The sequence below is a fragment of the Mixophyes fleayi genome, chromosome 9 (genome assembly GCF_038048845.1).
Source record: "Mixophyes fleayi isolate aMixFle1 chromosome 9, aMixFle1.hap1, whole genome shotgun sequence".
Taxonomy (NCBI): Eukaryota; Metazoa; Chordata; class Amphibia; order Anura; family Limnodynastidae; genus Mixophyes; species Mixophyes fleayi.
This window is the reverse complement of record NC_134410.1, coordinates 22,069,118-22,091,391: the sequence shown is the minus strand read 5'-3', so window position 1 is coordinate 22,091,391 and position 22,274 is coordinate 22,069,118. Positions and strand designations below refer to the sequence as shown.

Sequence of the window (22,274 nt, the reverse complement as noted above, 5' to 3'; positions counted from 1 at the left end):
GGCATGTTCCATGTAATTAACTAAAAACACTTTTCAGTTGAGAGGTAACCACTGATGAGCTCAGACTGTTTTCTGGATCAGTTCCTACTGTGTTGTTTTGGTTCCAGAACCCTTACACTGATTGCCCAGTTGCATGTTCTTCACCGCCTCCCTTGTGGTGAGCTGGGGACAGGATTCCACTCATTACAATCATTTTTAAGTGACTGTTATAGGGGATTTGGAGAATATCAGTGGTGATCCACTTTATCAGAAACTCCATTTACTTATGAAAATATTTTATTTTATCTCCCTGATTTCTAATTGTCGACCCTGTGCCTACGGGCGCCTCAATGCACCTGGAGAGGAGACGGATGTTAACTTCACAGATTAATCTATTTTCCGTGTTCTCTTCTCAACATCGTGCCTTCACCTATGTCAGTCTCTCTTCAGGTCTTTGCAGGGTCCAGACGAGGTTGGCTTTGGGATACCCCTACCTGACTCCATAAAAAAACACTTGCAGGAACACAGACACACTTTCAGGTATAGGGAATGAGCCACTTGGCACATTTATTGGGATGAAGGCCTAGTAGCCTATGGCCTGACACCTGATAAGTACTTGGCTACGTCGTTAAATGGTTTGTTCTCTGAACAACAGCAATAGAGTAATGTGTAGTGTTGTATAAACATAAAGTGAGACACTGGAAGTGTAGCAATGGAAACACCTGACGAAGAATATGAGAACACAGAAATTAAATCTTAGGCGTGGTACTCGGCTCAGGAAAACAGATCCCATATAACAGTATCAAGTTACTTTAGGACTTTGCTAGAATTTGCACATCATGATAATGAGGATGGTTTACAATCAGTAGATACCTATGGATTTGCATCCTGAATCAACGTGTGAAGTGCAGACAACATTGAATGAACAAATGTACATTCTAATTCACAAATGTGCTTCGATCTGGAAGAATGTCACAATCTCGGTACTTTATATATATATATTACAGTCTCAAGGATTGTCACTGCAGAGAGGATACCTTGAAAGATGTAGATAATGATAATAAGGGTTGTAGTTCCTGAATTAAGGTCAATGTGTGGATCAACTGGCAATAATATTCTGTTCCTAGGAAGGTATAGCTATGTATAGTGGAAAGGGGCAGAGTAGTCTCTAAAACAATTCCTTAAACAGTAGTCACTACTGAGTGTATGATAGCGATAGGTGAGGGAAGAGTGTAGAGTAATGCAAGGCACTACCTCTGTTGTCACATGGGAAATAGCTCCGGGTGTAGTGCAGCGCAGTGTTGGGTTACTCACACATGCACCAGACACTGACCATCTCTGGAAACTTGGAGGGTTCTCTGAACATGAATCAAATACCTTGAATATTCACCACTGACTCTCCTCACCACATGGTAACAAAAAGGGAACAGTAGCCATTTCAGCAGCAGGTACCTGGAATAATGGCAAAGAGACAGGACAAGAATACTCCTGAACTCTCCCTGGATCTCTAGGGTGCGACTGGAACCTTCCTTTTATTCTGGACCATAGCTTGCTGTGTTGCTCTGGGTAAGACTTGGACTCCCTCTGCTTCTCAGCAGCTTGTACAGGACTTTTGGGAGGCTAATCTCAGACTCTCTTATGAGATTGGCATGATTGCAGCTAGCTCTAATAATCTTGCAAACCCGTCTGACAATTTGGCAGCCTTCTTCACCAGACTTGCAGCCTTGTCTGTAAGTGTAGAAGCTCTATTAGTATAGCTGCTTGCTTCGAGAAACTGGTATATATAGGGTGTGATGCCCTTTTAATCGCTCAAAGTCTCTATAAATGGTATAGTCTATAGTGTTAGGCAGTTCAATGCCAGATCTGTAGCTCTGGTGGGCCATTGTACTGGTGCTCAGGCTATTGTATGGTACAGAACAGTATGTAGCGGCTTACTCACAGTACTTACACTTGCCAAGGACACTGGCCAGTTCTGGAAACCTGGTGAGCTCTTTAAATATGGATCAAAGGCCTGGATGGGTCACTAGAGGCTCTTCTCAATCTGCCACAAGATTCAAGTAGTAGCAAACACAGGTACTTGGAACAACTGGATCAAATCAGGACACTCTGCAAACAAATAGAACAGTTCCAGATTCCCACCATCTGGACACCTAGATTGGACCTAGACTCCCCTGGACCCCTGGATTGAACCTGAACTCCCTCCATACCTCTGGAATGGACCTGAACTCCCTCCATACCCCTGGAATGGACCTGAACTCCCTCCAAACCCCTGGATTGCACCTGGACACCCTCCAGATGTGTAGGGTGTGTAGTTTCCAGCACCCACCCCTCCTCCTCCTCCCCTGTCTCTACACTCCTGGGATGAAGCCTCCCACAACAAGTACTGGGTCTGGGGTTTCATTTCCAGGGGAGCTACATTTACATAAACTCCTGTAAATAATTTTTGTATAAACAATGTGTTCTGATGTCATTGCTTATAATGTCTGAATTCTGATGTCATTACTTCAGCATTATCCCATATATAACCTCCTTATCTATATATTCACAGAACACACTGAAACCAGGAATAGACTAAAACTGTAATTATTGTGTGTCCCCCCTACCTGCAGCTTTACAGGTGTCTGTTCCCGCAAAATTATCTTTTGCCGGATCTTTGTTATTCCCCCTGAAACCAGTAACTGCTTCTAAAATAAAAGTTGGAATGAATGCAGATATTCAGCATTGATAGAAAAAAAAGAAGGCAGTAGTTGTCTGTCCCAAGACAACTACAGGTTCATGAATTGTTGGAGCCACCAATTTATGTTGCATAGAGTTACTATACAGTTATTCTAATCCCAGAGGGAAGGGACACAATTACAATCACAGTTTACAGTTCTTCAAGAGAAGTGTTATCAGACTCTTTGAATGGTTTTCGTCACCTGACCCCTCCCATTCTCCTGTTACATATATTACACAAACACTACCTGCACAGGTGCTTACAGTCTGTCACCATGGCCCCAACAGATATCACTGTGCGTCTGGTGAAGGATGAAAATGACACTTCTGTCAAGGGGGAAGTTACACCCTACGTGGGGCAAGACTACAGCAAGCTGCTCCAGGGGTGTCTGCAGCAGGGGCGTCTGTTTGAGGATCCCTATTTTCCTGCTGAGCCCAAATCTCTGGGATACAACCAGTTAGGACCCTGGTCTCCAGAGGCCAGGGGGATCCAATGGAAGAGACCTCAGGTATGGAGTCAAGATGAGGAGGGAGGGGGGATAAAGGCTGTTCTGTGGTTCAAGTGTGCACATTTCAGATGCAAATTATAATGTACAGCTTACGACATACTGTCACAAACGCCACCAATAACTAAACTATGCAGAGTTATAAATTGAGATAAAAGTGAATAAATATGTGACAGTTATTGTATGAGGAACAGTTTGGAAGGAAAGAGGGACAGCGGGTATTTATTCCTATGTACACCGAAAAATACAGTACATTCATTTATGTAAAAATGTGCCTCTCTTTCTGCTATGAACATACGTTTGAGTATGAATGACCCACTCTACTTCTTAATGTTCCGTTGTACAGAGGATCTTGAGAATGTTTGGTTTGAGACTGAAATACGCAGAGTACTCCGTACTACCACAGTTGGACCTCCCTTTAAAAATAATTTGGAATTTAATTTTTTTTTAGCATTTAAAATGTTTCTTGTCTGATCCCCATTTATCTCAGAGACGACTCATGATAGTAAAGTGATTTTTTTTAGAATAGGGGACTGTCAATGCCACAGTTTGCTTCATGTCCACCCTGCTTTGCTGTGAAAAGAGCAGAACGGGGCCGTCTTCTGATCATGTTCTGCCGGCACATAAGTATTGGCGCATGCTCCGCTCAGAAGAGGATAGGGAGCTCGCAGGTTGATGTGAAGGCCTCAGGAGTGCAAGAGGTTTCCCACTGGAGCCTTAAGGAGGGGGTACTGCCCCCTCGCTTTTTCTGCTCCCGTCCCTACACCCACGGTCGTTTCGCCACTGGCACCATCTCCAAAAACACAGTCTCCCATGTATTGCTTACATCGTCTAGAAGATTTCCCCCCTGCATTCAGGTTTTAGCACCCACCCCTCTTTGTTACCATGCTGAGACGTGAGATATATACTGTAACACTGGGCAAAGTAGGGTTGGGGGGTGCCGAACCGTTGTCTAAAGTTAGCTTGTGTTAGGGCGATCCAGGCACAGCGCTCACTTGACTCTAACCTCTCCGCTATTGCGGTAAAAAACAAACAAACAGTTATCATCACAATTTAACACAATAAATAATCGTTAAAGCAGTTGAGCGATACTACATTGCCTCAGCAATGCTGGCCTGGAGCGATACAGGCTCACTTAGCTGATTCTCATGCTGGTCTTTAGAGATGTGCGTCCGCGTGAGCCGGCTCAATTTAATTCATTTTAAAAATGAAAAAAATATTTTTAAAATATTATTGAATTAAAAAAAAAATTTCTTTACAGAACAAGGCATATTATAACATTATTGTGATATCTTCTTACCTTCCGGAGATGGCAACTGGGGGCCTGTTTATCAATCACTGACCTGTTGCGGTGATAACTTACTGCTGATTTATTGCAGAAATAAAAAATATCATTTCCCAGCTTTTTATAATATTAACCTCACTAGGACAACGCCTGTGAAAAGTGGCTGTAACCAGCAGGGGCTGGCTGGTAACTATTAGCCCGATCTGGGCAAGACTTGACTCAGCAGCCTATTAGAAACATTTTAAAGGAAGGTGGCCCTTTGGCCCAGCCCAAGGTAGCCAACTATCATCATCATCATCATTTATTTATATAGCGCCACTGATTCCGCAGCGCTGTACAGAGACCTCACTCACATCAGTCCCTGCCCCATTGGAGCTTACAGTCTAAATTCCCTAACATACACACACAGGCAGACAGAGACTAGGGTTAATTTTGATAGCAGCCAATTAACCTACTAGTGAAACTGGAGCACCTGGAGGAAACCCACGCAAACACGGGGAGAACATACAAACTCCTCACTGATAAGGCCATGGTCGGGAATTGAACTCATGACCCCAGCGCTGTGAGGCAGAAGTGCTAACCACTTAGCCATCGTGCTGCCCACTGTGGAACCAACCCGGGGGTTATCTCGTCCTGGTCTGTCTTGAATAAACTGGACTTTTCACAACACATGCTCAGTATCTTTCTTCTCAATACTTGACTCCTTAGTGAAGTTCATAAATAAAAAGACAATACTTTTCAATATTCTACCTAAGGAAGGAAGGGTTGGGTGGACAGAGGAGGAACGGATAACTTGTTGGGAACAATATTGGGCATTAATATGCTCACTGGAAGAAATGTTTTTTTTTATTAATGAAAATTAGAAAAATATAAATAATACAAAACTGTTTAAATATTACATTATACTTGTATGAATAAAGGTTATACAGTATAAATGTATACACTGTGACAATCGCTGCTCTGCACAGTGCAGATAGAAAGAGGGGGAGCCAGGTGGACCCTGTAAAAGAGGATCAGGAACAGAATGCTGCTTTGTTCATTCTGTCCTCTTACATAGTTAACGCCAATCAGAGAGTCCTCTTGCCGCTTAATGAATCGTGCATTTTCGCCATCCCCGTAGAATACTCAGCGACAGCAGGGTTACCGTGAGTGATAGCAGTGTGACTTCCGGCTGTGCCCCCTTCTTAAGTTGAGAGAAATTGTTTTTAAAAACCCATTTCTGGCAAGACGCCCTTTTTCCCTGGAAAATATGGTTATAACCGGTAGGTAACTAGACCCCCTGGTGTTGAGAACTGAAAACTATAGGTGAGATTTCACCAGTGATGTGTAAAATGTCCCGACTCTCGGGAATGTTGGGAGGAGAGACCTCAATTAGCAGGTGGGTGCAGCAATGCAGCTTAGTTTTAGGGGGCACTACAGAATTGCTAAGCATGCTCCTGGAGTGGGGGGACAAGGCCACAGCCCCATAGCGAAGCAGCAACGCCCCCTCACAATGTGGTCACCCAACCTTTTCAGAGTGTTCCGATTTCACACATTCTGTTGTTGTGACATTAGCTACCTCTATCTCTGGTTTATAGAACTGAACTCTAGATGGGATATTGCACCTTCTGATAGGAATAGCTGGAGGATCTGGCCAGACCCATCCACCCCAACCACCATACTCACCACTGCCAGGCCCCAAGAGAGGCCCAGACTCAGGAACTTTGTACCTGACCCCCAACCCCCTTGTCGCCCCTGGATTTGGGGGTGTTTCTTGCTGAGGGCAGGCTAGGCGCAATAATGCGCTTGTTTATGCTAGTACATGCTATAATGAAATTTCGCTTTACAAGGTGTGATTATTTAAAGGAGATAAAAAGGTGTAAAAGGTGCGTTCAGGAGGGCGATCTATGCTTCCCTGGAGGGCACACAGATTTTGATCCCTGTGAAAGGCCTTGGGTTTTTCCACGTCCTTTGAAGTGGCCGAGATCGAACCTTGTCATATAATTTAATGTCATGCATTTGGCACCTTCTCGGCAAACTTGACACATTAACGCTCATTTTCTGCTGCACTTCAACCAATAAAAACATTCAAACATACAATAGTGCCACATGTAATAATCAGTCCCAATGTCCCCTCTCTTATGATTAATTTAAAACTTAATTAAAGCTAAAGCCAGCAGTATTTTATGAGAAATATTAAACCGTAAATTGTTTAGAGTGTGTCCTACTAGCAAGTGTGCTCTCCTTTATCGTAGTGAGTGTGCTCTTCTGTAAATGAGTGTGTCCTAACAGTGAGTGTGCTCTTCTGTAAATGGGTGTGTCCTAACAGTGAGTGTGTTCTTCTGTAAATGAGTGTGTCCTAACAGTGAGTGTGTTCTTCTATAAATGAGTGTGTCCTAATAGTGAGTGTGCTCTTCTGTAAATGAGTGTGTCCTAACAGTGAGTGTGCTCTTCTGTAAATGAGTGTGTCCTAACAGTGAGTGTGTTCTTCTATAAATGAGTGTGTCCTAATAGTGAGTGTGTTCTTCTATAAATGAGTGTGTCCTAACAGTGAGTGTGCTCTTCTGTAAATGAGTGTGTCCTAACAGTGAGTGTGCTCTTCTGTAAATGAGTGTGTCCTAACAGTGAGTGTGCTCTTCTGTAAATGAGTGTGTCCTAACAGTGAGTGTGCTCTTCTGTAAATGAGTGTGTCCTAACAGTGAGTGTGTTCTTCTGTAAATGAGTGTGTCCTAACAGTGAGTGTGCTCTTCTGTAAATGAGTGCATCTTACCAGTGAGTGTGCTCTTGTGTACATGAGTATGTTCTAATCAGTGAGTGTGCTCTTCTGTAAATGTGTATCTTACCAGTGAGTGTGCTCTTCTGTAAATGTGTATCTTACCAGTGGGTGTGCTCTTGTGTAAATGAGTGTGTTCGAACAGTGAGTGTGCTGTACTGTAACTGAGTGTATCTTACCAGTGAGTGTGCTCTTGTGTAAATGAGTGTGTCCTAACAGTGAGTGTGCTCTTCTGTAAATGAGTGTGTCCTAACAGTGAGTGTGCTCTTCTGTAAATGAGTGTGTCCTAACAGTGAGTGTGTTCTTCTGTAAATGAGTGTGTCCTAACAGTGAGTGTGCTCTTCTGTAAATGAGTGCATCTTACCAGTGAGTGTGCTCTTGTGTACATGAGTATGTTCTAATCAGTGAGTGTGCTCTTCTGTAAATGTGTATCTTACCAGTGAGTGTGCTCTTCTGTAAATGTGTATCTTACCAGTGGGTGTGCTCTTGTGTAAATGAGTGTGTTCGAACAGTGAGTGTGCTGTACTGTAACTGAGTGTATCTTACCAGTGAGTGTGCTCTTGTGTAAATGAGTGTGTCCTAACAGTGAGTGTGCTCTTCTGTAAGTGAGTGTATCTTACCAGTGAGTGTACTCTTCTGTAAATGAGTGTGTCCTAACAGTGAGTGTGCTCTTCCTTAAATGAGTGTGTCCTAAAAGTGAATGTGCTCTTCTGTAAATGAGTGTGTCCTAACAGTGAGTGTGCTCTTCTGTAAATGAGTGTATCTTACCAATGAGTATGCTCTTCTGCAACTTGGCTCCTGGAATAAACAAGTTGCAGTGCAACGGGTACAAATGCATTTATTTTTTTCTATGCAAGGAAAATACTGGCTGCTTTTGTAGCCCACAAATACCCGACATCTTTATTTTTACACTGCAATTTAGAGTTGAGCTAGGACTCCCCCCACTCTTTAAATCTGTTCTCACATTTTAAATGTCCCCCTTCTGCAGTGCAACATGGCTTTGCCAAGGTGCAAGTTTGCTCCATGTCTTTGCTCCAAGCTCTATATGATTCTGTTCTAGGTAAAGGTGAAGCCTTCCCTTTAAGAAACCTCCCTAGTTCCACCGAAGCCACCCACTACCCAATTCCCATGGACCCTAACCCTTCCTATCCCTCTGATTTATAGCACCCTCCGTGGAGCCAAAGGCCCATAGTATATATACTTATTTGCCTGCTAATATGCTATATATATATATATATATATATATATATATATATATATATATATATATATTATGCAGAGGTTTACAGAGAATATTTTAATAATTAACATCAGTCCCATTGGAGCTAATATTCCCTACACACATGTACATGGTCACACATACTTGGTCCATTTTTCCAAAAACCTATTAACCGTAACCTGTTAGTATGTTTTTGGTCTGTGGGGGAAGATGAGAGCATCTATAGAAAGACCCACACAAACAAAGAGATAACATACAAACTCCACATAACCCAGCGTTATGCTCTGTGTCACTATATGGTGCTGTATGAAATAATGCAAGAATTGAGGGCTACCCTATCGAAAATATCGCTGTGGAACCCAGAGAGCTTCATTTATTCCATGAAGATAAGACTAGTAATGAAAGGCTTGTAACTAAGAAGGGAAAGTGTTAACTATATATCCTGTTCTACCCTGTGCCATGTCATTTTCCAGTATTCCCTGCCCTCCTCTTATCTTATCTCTGTTTATGGAGTTGCTCCCTGCCCAGACAATCAGCTTTTCCCTCTTCAGGTTAAATCCCTAATACTAACACAAATATCAGGTGACTCCCAATTTACACACATCTGAGCATACAAACACCAAACACACAGGATCATATACTCATCTTCACCTTTATCTTCAGATTCTATGACAGAATGCAGTTACCAGCTGTCTTGGATATGGTCCCGTCCTCTGTTCTAGTTCCTTAGGCTGGGTTCACACAGGGTCTGGCTGGCAAATTTTAGCCTGGGGGACAGCAAGACTTGAAGACTTGATGTAGCAGCTTATTAGGAACATTTTAAAGGGAAAAAAAAATGTAGGTGGCCCAGTGACTCAGACCAAGGTAGCCCACAATGGAACAGGTCTGGAAGCAGATGCTCCCATCACTCTTCTACCACTCCACCTACGTTACTCTGCCCCTTCCCTCCCTCCTGAATTGTATGCATTTATGTTCATTGGAATAAGGTCCGTTTCTGGGCATGTGCAGAGCTCTTTCACATAAGATACAATACGCAAACGGATGGACGTCCAAGCATGAATAAGGCTCAGTGTGAGCTTAAGAAATCATAATGCACTGGTTATCTGTGACCTGCAGGTGTCACTGCTGTAACTTTTAACAATGAGAAGTTTTAGCCTGAGACTAAAAGCTCTAAACAGCAGCAACATGCTAAAAATGTTACCACAAAACGGTAAATACCATCAAAGTTCTGGACATTTATTAAATAAAAATAATTGACAGAAGAGTTATATTTAATTGTATTCACCCTATTACAGAATGTACTGTAAAGATAGTTTCCCTTTAAATAAGCCATTTTCTTGTGACTACAGTTTGCTGTTTGCAGGCTGCGTGTTGACAAATAGATAAATAGGCTTGTGGATTACAGCTAGACCAGTTTAGCAGGCCCGGCTCCAACACTAGAATAAAGGCAGGCTTGCTCTGTTTGATATGTATACTTAATTGTTCGCTTTTAGATCTGCTGACCCTATCAGGTTAGCTTTTCTATTGACATCTATGAAAGAGATCGCAGACACAAAAGAGTGCTGTGAGAAGACAAGAAAGGGTAAAAGTAACTAGCAACATCTTTACATACGGTGTAAAATAAATGAAAACCAGCTGTTTAAATACTATTTTTAACAAAAAAAAACAACTATTTGTGATTTGTGGGTTTTGCCTACCCCAGTGCAACATTGAACCACATCCATTAAACAGAAGCAGAAACCACGGGATTTAACTGAAGTGTCACCTACATACTCTACACATGGGGTTGAGTGTAGCTGCAAGGGTTAAATCACTTTCAGCACTCAATCTCTTATTCACCTTTAACACAGGTAATGCAATTGAGTGACATCGCTCCCACACTCTAACACCATGCTGTAACCTAGATGTATTGGCCGCCCACGAAGGTTAGAAGAACACAATCTCACACTCTCCTGTTCAGCGGTCATAGGGTTAACACACAGCACTCTGGCACTCAAAGGATTAACAATCAAGGGTCAGTTATTCTCTACAAAAGACTTTCCAGTTTGTTTACACAATCAAGGACACAACTTAGTAAAGTTTTTGTCTTGACTATAAAAGGCGCAACACTTCCATTACAAACATATGCTGCGAAAAATGCAGACGGTTGGGAAACGTTCACGCAGAGTTTTATGAGGGATCAAACACTAACTTGTACAGACTTAGAAGTTCCTCTAACACCATATGCTTCCCACAGACACAATCAGAATGTAAGTGTTACTTAATTGTATATTATATACGGCCCTGCTATACCATTAATCGAAATGGGCTAAAATAATTATTTTATTTGTGGTCATATTCAATTATTAATGCTTTTGTGACTTTACACATAGCTCCCAACATTCTATGTTTTAAAATCAGGACAAGGACACCCCCCTCTGATAAGGGAGCATGACCTTGTAACTTCGGGGGGTGGTTGCATCACATTGCAGACGCGCCATGTCCCCCAAGGGCATGCCTAAAACTGTAAAGCGCTAGGCCGCTCCCAAACTCCATTCCCTCAATATTCATATAATATTCATACAAGAGAGGTTGTATCTGGATTTGATTCTTTGAGGTCTGCCTTTGCTGCTATATGCTGTGGCCTATTTTTCTAAAACCCCTTAAGTGCTCCCTGGATGTTGCAAAATATATCCAGGACTACCACAGACAAGTGCACACTGTCCTCTCTAAATAATCCTTGTCAACATGTTTAATGGTCTCAACAGCCCATGAACAAATGAAAACCTCCACGGCCCAGCTCCCTTATTTCCTAACCTTGTCAGTGGCAACCTGTAGATAGGCATCCTGCCAGTTGGGCTGGGTACACACTACAGAAATTTTCTCTTGATGCCATGGGGTAAATGTACCAAGCTGAGAGTTTTCCGGCGGGTTTGAACAACCAATTAGATTCTAGCTATCTTTTATTTAGCACATTGTACAAAATGATAGCTAGAATCTGATTGGTTGCTATAGGCAACATCTCCACTTTTCAAACCAGCCGGAAAACTCTCAGCTTGGTACATATCCCCATATCAGTAACGATTTTACGAACTACTGGGGAAAAAAAAGCTCCGACCAGCATGCTGATTTATGTGTACACACTATACACGTTTTACATGATTTATCTACAGATCATCATCATCATCAAAATTTATTTATATAGCGCCAGCAAATTCTGTAGCGCTTTACAATTGGGAACAAACATTAATAAAACAATACTAGGTAGGACATACAGACAGAGAGGTAGGAGAACCCAAGCTTACAATCTATGGGACAATGGGAGTTTGAAACACAAGGGCATGTGCTACATCATATTGCACACTAGACCAGCTAGAATGCAAAGGTAAACAGATCTGTGCTCTTCATCTGTCATAACCATTGACTGAAAAGATTGTGACTCTGTACACTCCATAGAGATCTATGGACACTGACGGTCCTGAGTGTGTACACACTGCAGAACTGGAACATTGTTCCATCATTGATTGGCCCTTAGCCCTGGGCAGACCTACAGGATCTGTCCTGGAGTCTTTTCTGCACTACCCTTCTTCTTGTGGACTTGGGCCTGGTCGCTGCTGATGACACTTGGCTTGGTCGCTCTACGTTCCCCACATCCTCCATCCCGAATGTAGCTTCTTCCTCCACATTAAAATAGAAGAGGTTTTTCTACTGCAATTTCCAATAACTCATCACCCATCATGTATACTAAAATTTACACAAGTCCCACGTGTCACTACCCATCTAAACTTAATCAGCTACAACGGCAACCTATATCTTTTGTTCTGAGGTGGGGGTTTGGTGGGACACCATACCTGACCCTGTCTAGTTTATTTACTTCCTCTACTACAATTAGCAGTATTTGGTTTGAGTATCTATGCCGATTAATCATGATATATCTGTGCTGTGGGTATATATTCCAAACTATGCATGGCTAACTTCTAACTAAGTTTGTACTAGAACCAGTTGCATACGCAGTCTCAGAACACCTTTAGAGAAAGAAAATAACATTTTCATTGCCAGCACTGACCAGGTAACTATTCAGTGGACTGTCCCATAACAGAGTAGACATGCAAGGTTTAGATCTTCGGGGCACTTGACCAATCAGGTGACATTTCAAAGTCAAACTCCCTGTTGACACCTGGTTGGCACTTGCGGAGATTTGAAGACGGCAGCTCCTATTCCTGTTTGTTCAAGTGAATATGGTAAGGGTCACGTGACAAGAGAGGGAATCCCACCAGACTTCTACATGGAAGGTGCTCGCATAGGATAGAAATGTTTGGTGTGTCACCATTACTAATTCTAAGGTGATAACGTTAATTTCTGAGAATTTGGGTGATATAGTGTTTTATGATTAACCCCCTTATCCTGTCTGTCTGTCTGTCTGTCCTAGGAGATCTGCCAGAGTCCTCAGTTCATCTGTGAAGATATGAAATGGACGGATATTTGCCAGGGACAGCTGGGTAAGTTCCACAGTAATGTGTCTGACGTGATCACCACACAACCGGTAACATCACATACAATTTTCCTTAAGAATATATCAATCCACAAACTTTTACCACCAACCCCATAGTTCTGCTGTTTGTACTATTACTCGGACTATCATTCCATCTCTCTAGACGCCCGATGGGGCAGGGACTGATGTGAGTGAGATCTCTGTACAGCGCTGCGGAATTAGCGGAGCTATATAAATAAATGATGATGATGATATAATATGATTAGTTGTTATACCACCTTCTGGATTAGGTGGTAGGGGCTCTTTTTGGGGAGCTTACCTTGGTCGTCTGCGCTTGACGGGAGTGTCTTTGGGATTGGTGCTGCCGTTACAGAATCTTCGGGTGTTCCAGTTACCGAACTTGTTGTTTATCTTCTTCTTTGTGCCGTGGCGCAACCTGGGGTGGAAAGAGAGAGAGAGAGGGGGGAAGGGGGGTGTATAGAGAACACAGATACAGATATGGTACCAACAATATAATTTGGTGCTTGTGGGTAAGCAGTAGATTAAGCTCGTTTTGCTGATGTGGGTCTATAGCTCTTTGCCCTGTTTACAGCTCTAATGTGGTGTATATTGTGGTGGTTGTGGTACCTTCTGTATGGGATGTGTCTATAGCTCTGCGGTGGTGGTGGGTAGGGGTGTCTATAGCTCTTGGTTGTTTAAAGCTCAAAATAGAGGGCAGTAGAGGTGTGACTGCCTCTAGTGGTGTTGGTGTGTGTTAGTTGGTGCTGAGATGTTTTCTTGTTTAAAGCTCTTGGGTGTTATATCGCTTTCTGTGTGTAATATGCTAAGGCTATATGTCCTTTTGAAGTGGGTAATGTATATTGATGTGCGGGTGTATGTAGGTGCTTACTCTTGCTTAAATAGCTCTTATAAGAGCAGTTTTGGTGGTTGTCAGCCGATCTTGCTGTCCCGTGGGTAGGCGCTGTAGTTAGAGTGAATTGTAGCGTGTGCCGAGCGGTCGTGTGGCTGTGGCCGAGCGGGTTCTCCTGGTTCACCTAGTGCGCATGCGTATGGCGGCCGCCGGACTTCCGGTGTTGGTGGAGCGCACGGGGTGTGAAAGACTCCCTGAGAACTCAATTCTGCTCCTGGAAACTCCGCCGCAACATCACTCGCCCAACTCTCAAAAAACAAAGGTATAAGCAGAGGGACACGAGAGATCCAGTCCGCAGTGGAACGCACAGTGCGCTCCACCAACACCGGAAGTCCGGCGGCCGCCATACGCTCGGCCACAGCCACACGACCGCTCGGCACACGCTACAATTCATTCTAACTACAGCGCCTACCCACGGGACAGCAAGATCGGCTGACAACCACCAAAACTGCTCTTATAAGAGCTATTTAAGCAAGAGTAAGCACCTACATACACCCGCACATCAATATACATTACCCACTTCAAAAGGACATATAGCCTTAGCATATTACACACAGAGAGCGATATAACACCCAAGAGCTTTAAACAAGAAAACATCTCAGCACCAACTAACACACACCAACACCACTAGAGGCAGTCACACCTCTACTGCCCTCTATTTTGAGCTTTAAACAACCAAGAGCTATAGACACCCCTACCCACCACCACCGCAGAGCTATAGACACATCCCATACAGAAGGTACCACAACCACCACAATATACACCGCATTAGAGCTGTAAACAGGGCAAAGAGCTATAGACCCACATCAGCAAAACGAGCTTAATCTACTGCTTACCCACAAGCACCAAATTATATTGTTGGTACCATATCTGTATCTGTGTTCTCTATACACCCCCCCCCCCCCCTCTCTCTCTCTCTTTCCACCCCAGGTTGCGCCACGGCACAAACAAGAAGTTATACCACCTTCTGGTTTTTTTTTTTATAAATACCCCCCATTTGAGTTCTACAGCCCATACAGCATCTTATAGTTACAAACCAGAATTAGCTTTGTCCTTAATTTGTGCTTTGTTATTTTATAAACATATTCAGTCCTTAAAGGTCAGCTACATCTTAAAATAGTAATTTTTGGTGTATTAATGAGTCTGAAATGAGGGCTGCCACCTTGCACCCAAATAGACTACTTTCTACATTGTTCTGGGAGCAGGGAAAGATTAGAACTGTTACCAATATTGTAACCTCCGCATTGCACTGGGGGTGTACTGTAATAGTGATACGGGGCAAATGGAAAACTAGAATAAACAAAGCATTGCACTGGGAAGGTGATCATCATAATACAATTTGCATTGTACTGGGGGATAGGATATCCAAAATGAATTCTGCATTTTATAGGAGGGGCGTATCATAAAAAGCTCTGCATTGTACTGTAAAGGTCACAAGTTATCTATATGGGCTTTGCATTACACTGGAGTCATCCAAATTGGCTTAGTACAATAGTTACTTTTCTTTTGAAATAACTCATACACTAGTATTTACACATTTTGGTTCTGTGCATTAAATATATCCTTTTAATGCTAATTTATACCTTGCTTTCCACTACATTTGAGCTGTACCTTTCTGGCAACTCTACTATGTCTTCATTAGGAATCATCACATCACAGAGGCATGAAGCACTTTGTGCCTCATGCCTCACAAATATCAGTAATTCCTAGTGAATGGATGGGCTGAATACATTGTTGCCAGCAGTCCCTGATTTTCCGGATCATTCACAGTTGATAAGAATTTGTCTCTGGTAATGTCCCTATTTTTCAGTATTGACCACAAAATCCCTCTTTTTCTGCATGCAAGATTCTCACATTCACTATATTCTAATGATTTTTGCTGTATAACTGGGTAATTACTGATTGAGAAATAATCTGATCAGTGTAATGGGGACAAGACATTGATGGATATTTATGAAAACTTTTTAACTATCTATTTAGAAATGGAGGCATTGCTGTTAGCAACCAATCAGATTCTAAGGGGTAAATGTATCAAGCTCCTAGTTTCTGGCGGGTTTGAAATGTGGAGATGTTGCCTATAGCAACCAATCGGATTCTAGATATTATTTTGTAGAATGTACTAAATTAATGATAACTAGAATCTGATTGGTTGCTATAGGCAACATCTCCACTTTTCAAACCCGCCAGAAACTCGCAGCTTGATACATTTACCCCTAAGATTCACTTTTCATGGTACAGTTTAGAGGATAAATGCAAACTTATCATACCTGCTATGGGTAACACCACTTTTTCTACACAGTTATTTGTAGAACAGTTTTTCTAAATATTCCCCGTTGTGCAGAACTAATATATTCACGAACAGGTATCATTCACAATGCTGACAGACCTTCATACTGTGTGTACATTAGTAGTTACACATGGAATATATCACTGCAAAGATAAAAAGATCATACACCAATGCATAGGGAGTGTTCTACAAAGACGAATAAACAAATAATACATTGATGTTGTAAAATAAATAAGGGACTGGGACATCAATGTGATAAAAACTGTATTTTAAAGTGATTTCTGGGCTAGACATTCTATAAAACTAAGATAATGATTCCATCATCTTATCAACATCAAAACTGAAACATATGTAAAGTGAGTATGATTTTGCTAAAGCAAATGTATAGAATAGACATGTTGATAAATTAATTTCAAAGATGTGTTGCCAAAAAGCTACCTGATAGGAGGATCAGGGGTAAACTTACTAAAAATCATGTTTGGTGGCGGTTTTACACCGTCGCACATCGCCAGCAGTTTAGTGCTCTGAACCGCCGCATTTACTATAGGTCGGTTTGAGGCTGCGATATTAAAGGTCTGTGGCGGATTGAAAACAGCTAAACTGCCATCAAAACCGCCAGGAAAAAGACAATTTTTTTACAATTTTTTTTTTTTCATTATACTATACAGGGGAAGTATTATTGTATTATTATGTCATAGGGGCACTATATAATGCCACATGTGTGCATCATAAATAATTATTGCCCCCATTAGAAATCAAATAGCATTTCCCAGTTAATCTAATTATATATTATATTTCCCCATAATATAATACAATAATATTGTCCCCAATTAATTAGTGTTCAATCGTCCTGGAAAATCAAACATGTTTTGGCGAGTGGTCTCTTCTAACGAAAACAAAATTAGGACAAAAACTGTATTCTTAAGTTATTTTATAGAATATCTGTGGGACGCACAAAGCCATACTTATGGAAACGTAACTGTAGCACAATACCTATAAGAATATTGTCATTCTAACAGAAAACAATAAAATATTTACCTAATTTTTATTCATAGGATTCTTCCACAAACTGGTAATAACATTCAGACTGAATTTATATTGTAGTAATGCTGTCAGATTCACACCAGGGGGTAAATGTATCAAGCTGAGAATTTTCCGGTGGGTTTGAAAAGTGGAGATGTTGCCTATAGCAACCAATCAGATTCTAGCTGTCATTTTGTAGAATGTACTAAATAAATGATAGCTAGAATCTGATTGGTTTTCCAAACCCGCCGGAAAACTCTCAGCTTGATACATTTACCCCTAGGTGAGGGGTGAGCAGCCCCTGTGATTAAGGGTTGTTGATCTGACATTGATGTGAGCAGTCTGATAATATAGTGTATAATAAGTTATATAATGGTTGTGTTTCTGCTCTCAGGTAACTGCTGGTTTCTGGCTGCTGCAGCATCCCTGACTCTTTACCCGCTTCTTATGAAGCGCGTGGTTCCTCCCCAGGGCAGTTTTGACAAGGAATATGCTGGAATATTCCATTTTCAGGTGAGACTGTTTGACAAGGGTAGTTCTGTCTGAATGAGAGTTATTTCTAACAATACATGTTGTACAAAGGAAGTTTACAAGAAGGGGGGAGGGAATCATATCATTAAATCCAAATGACTGATGTTATACAGCGAGAGCTCTCATTGGCAGCACTATTTGCTTCAATTAATTGACTTAATCAGAGTGAGGGGTGACGTCCAAAGAGCCAGTGTGACACCATCCTAAGGAAATGCTTGTGGCCAGGCATGCCTATGTCCCAACTGTCCCTATCTTGGCAGGACATCCCGATTAATGGAGTGGTTAGAAGGGGTGGAGTTTAATTGGAAAATGGGTCGAGTTTTGCCAAAATATGTACATTTGCGGGCGGAGTTTGTGCTTAACTGTGCAGGGGCGGGGCTTACTTTGTAAGCGAATAGTTGTTCATCAAAAAAAAAAAGAAAACATGAAAGAAAAATGTAGTATTAAGCCTGATATATTCCCATGGTAAAAGCTGAAGACGATGAGTCATCCATGGGCGGCTGATTGAGAATAAGTAAGCAGTAGAGACGAGGGCGGTGACAGGTGTAGGTGAGACAGCCCCTCCCCCTTCACATCGTCACCCTTAGTAGCGCTCGTTCATACCGCTGTTCTGCAGTTTGTTGTGATTCTCTTAAGAGCTAAGGGGAGTTGAGTTTCAAAAACATGGGAACATTCATTGGAAGAGCTGTGAAGCTGGATTTTAAATTAAAAACAAGTCCATTTTCACCTACTGCGAATTAGCCTAGCACGAAAGGTGAGGGGCTATGAGCGTATTAGCCTAGATAGGCCTGAACCATTAATCAGGCCCTGGCTACGTTAGTATAATATAGTTGCAGTTTCGGCATTCCACTTTCATCCATATCTTAGTAAAGGTCATTTTAATGACATATTATGAATACTGTGGTACTTTGTGATGGGTTGGGTACGTATTTACGACCCTGAAAATTCCGACAGGCTTTAGTCCTACAAAAAAAAAGCTGAGTTCTGACAAAAACTAATATAATATAAGCAGACTTACCTGAACACCGAAGCTCCAGATCTCCGATGGAAGCGGCATGCTGACAGGCAGTCATTCCGAAGACACGGGACTCCGCCACTTCAGTTTGACGTCAGCGCGACTTACATCAATGTTAATTTAAAGCGGCAATGTCTGGACCCCGCAGGCTAGCTGTAAAAACAGACATTGCCGCTTTAAATTAACATTGATGTAAGTCGCGCTGACGTCAGGACTGAAACCTGTCGGAATTTTCAGGATGGTTAATACAATTACCACCACTTTGGGATCTGTAACTTTTGAAAACTTTTCTGTGTTTAATGGGAAAACAGTGGCGATCTGTTATGATGCTGATAGCTGTTGCTTTAAAACTACTATTACTATTCATAAACAGAAATAGAATGCTTATAAGGTATTCCACCTTCACCTTTGAAAAATATTAACATTTTTAAAAATGTGTTTTTTCATTGAGAGTAGGTGGTGTAAGGCATAGTCCAGATCTTATGAATGGGTCCTGGGGAATTGCAATTCAGTTTTGTATGTTTAATGGCTCAGCCTGTTCTAGGACTCTTGTGCTCCAGTGACATGCTTAGTGGACCAGACAAGTATGGAGCTCTGCTGTTGATGTTACTAAAATCATCTTTAAACTTTTTTAAACAATAGATTTTCAGTGATCCATGACCAATGCTATCACCACCTGTAACATCTGCTGTATGTTGTGTCTTCCAGTTCTGGCAGTACGGGTTGTGGGTGGATGTTGTGGTCGACGACCGTCTGCCCACAAAGGACGGAGAGCTCGTGTTTGTCACTTCCGCGCAGAAGAATGAATTCTGGCCGGCTCTACTGGAAAAGGCTTATGCCAAGTTAGTGACAGGTGCTCGGAAAGACCAAGGGCTAGATTTACTAAACTGCGGGTTTGAAAAAATGGAGATGTTGCCTATAGCAACCAATCAGATTCTAGCTGTCAGTTTGTAGAATGTACTAAATAAATGATAACTAGACTCTGATTGGTTGCTGTAGGCAACATCTCCACTTTTTCAAACCCGCAGTTTAGTAAATATACCCCAAAATGTTTCATCGTTATTTGTTGGTGCAACGTGGACCAGTCCGAGATCACTGGGACATACAGACAATCTTACTTTTTAGTATATAAATTATATTGTTCTTTGTTAGGCGATGGGGATGACATTTAATAATTAATAGCTAATTCTATCATATCTTTATGCTCAGAAACGATTTTCAGACATTTATCAACAAAGCCATGTAGAGATGATTATAGGAGAACATTTCCAGCTTTGCTTAAATGCAAATAGAGTTTAAATACCTTGTGGGGAACTATGAAAAATGTTGCATAGGAAAATCGTGGTGATGCCAACAGCAACCATTCAGACTTTAGTTATAATTATTATTATTATTATTATTATTATTATATTTTATTTATAAGTCACCAGAAAAGGTCTGTACATGAAATTGACAGTGCTATACAATACACAGACAGCAACAATCCATAGCACACTACATAATACATTAGAAAAAGATCACCTAAAACCAAAAAAATTACAATACAAAGAACAGACCTCAACTAATTCATCATAATTACCAGCTATTTATATAGCGCCACTAATTCCGCAGCGCTGTACACAGAACTCACATAAGTCCCTGCCCCATTGGAGCTTACAGTCTAAATTCCCTAACATACACACACAGACAGAGACAGAGAGAGACTAAGGTCAATTTGGTAGCAGCCAATTAACCTACTAGTATGTCTTTGACATGTGGGAGGAAACCGCAGCACAAACTAGTTAACAGATTGGTAATGCAGATTAAGTTATTTACGGGACAGTAAGTAAGAGTGATGGTAACGTCCAACGTGAAGTAGGCCTGGTCTCATGACTACAGGGCTAGGGAAGCAGGCCTAGAGGCACACAGAGTGATGGAATAATAGAAGGAGGACACAAGGAAAGAGGGCCTTCCTAATGGGAAGGGGAAGACACCGATAGGGTGACACCGAGTGGGGGAGTGATAGCGGCAGCAAAGAAGCTACAAGGAACTCTGAGGAGGGCTGATAGGCTTGAAGAAAGAAATGAGTTTTAAGGGCACACATGAAGCCTTGGAGAGTAGAGGCTAAGCTGATAAGGCATGGGAGATCGGGAGATGTCCCACAAGTGTGGAGCAGCCTGGCCAAAGTCCAGAAGATTGTAGTGGAAAGGGATAAACAGTGAGGAAGGGAGGAGTGTGGGTAGAGATGAGGTTGGAGATGTGGGGGATTGGCTGCAGGCTTTGAAGGTGAGGGTGAGGAGTCGAAAAGTAATTCTGTAGGCCACTGTAGCGACTGGCAGAGAGGGACAACAGGGATAGAGTGGCGGGAGAGGAAAATAAAGCGGGCAGCAACATTGAGGATAGAGTAATGAGGTGGAAACAGGGATGAGGAGGTTGCTGTAATCACAGTGAGAGATTATAAGGGAGTGAGTAAGAGTTAGTGTAGTTTCCATGATGGGAAAGTTTTCATTTTATAGTTAAGAGAATGAGAGAAAACGTCTAATTGGTTGCTATAGGCAACACCACAGTTTTCATGTACTGTATGTCACCAATACAGTTTAGAACTTTGATGGGGGTCTAAACTGAATCTAAATTACTTGCTTTCTGTTATAATTTCATTGGCTGCTATAAATATTACAGCTTTTTCCTTTGCTCCTGATTTCCCAAACATTCTCCTGTTTTTGGGTCATTATTAAGGAAGTGAGTAAAGTGAGAAGATAATTTTCGATTTCTGACTAATTTATCAAATTTGTATTCTTCCAAGACACTAAATGAACGTCCTGACATTTATATCTGACTCGTTTCTGAGTGAACCGTTCATTTTATTACTGACATTTTTTTCTATGTATATTTTTATCAAGAATTAACTAAAGGAAGGAAAAAAAAAAGATACATCACACAAGAGAATAACATGTAAAGAGAGATAAATGCCTAATAGAGTTGTGTCTATCCTCAGATTGAATGGGTCCTATGAGGCTCTGAATGGAGGCTGGGTGAATGAAGCCTTTGTGGATTTCACGGGAGGAGTGGACGAAAGCGTGGACCTTAAAACTCCCCCTCCAAACCTTTACAAGGTCATCCAGGCGGCCGTGGAGAAAAGGTCACTGATGGGAGCCTCAATCAATGTAAGAAGACTCTACAAGAAGTGGTGGAAATATCATCCTTGTGTAATACTAGTGTCTGACACCTGGGGGCGCTGGCATTAGGAAACTTATCGTAGGAAAATATGAGGTGGTTCTTGCTGCAGTAGCTGTAGTGATAACCAACGTTTCAAAATCCTGAAAGCAGGACACAAATAAGCCCCATCCCAGTTTTGGACAAACACCACCCCAAGATGAGCAAATTTAGTCAAACTCCGCCCACTTTCCTGTTAAGCCACGCCTGTTTTGAGTACACAAATCGGGCTGTCCCTCCAAAATCAGGACCATTGGGAGGTATAGTGTTACGTGGGGTTGAAGTACGTGAAGATTAAAGAGTTATCTCCTTCATCTATTACAATATATGCAGGGAACCAAATCACTTATTTTATTAATACTGAATTAACAAATGAAGAACAAAACAAG

General features: G+C 41.8%; 1 protein-coding gene across 9 annotated transcripts in view; it reads left to right on the top strand.

Annotated features, from left to right (window-relative positions):
• Positions 1–22,274, top strand: part of LOC142102190 (calpain-2 catalytic subunit-like) — a 113,728-nt gene that overhangs the window by 75,012 nt on the left and 16,442 nt on the right. For 6 of the 9 annotated variants that reach the window (XM_075186894.1, XM_075186896.1, XM_075186893.1 and 3 more), the window contains 4 exons: positions 12,865–12,934; positions 17,542–17,660; positions 19,402–19,535; positions 21,668–21,836. In XM_075186894.1, the coding sequence (XP_075042995.1) occupies positions 12,901–12,934; positions 17,542–17,660; positions 19,402–19,535; positions 21,668–21,836 (456 nt within the window). In that variant the 5' untranslated portion in view covers positions 12,865–12,900. Of the gene's footprint in view, positions 1–2,826; positions 3,204–12,864; positions 12,935–17,541; positions 17,661–19,401; positions 19,536–21,667; positions 21,837–22,274 lie in introns of those variants that run through there. The other 3 variants (XM_075186897.1, XM_075186889.1, XM_075186890.1) reach the window with 3 other exon arrangements.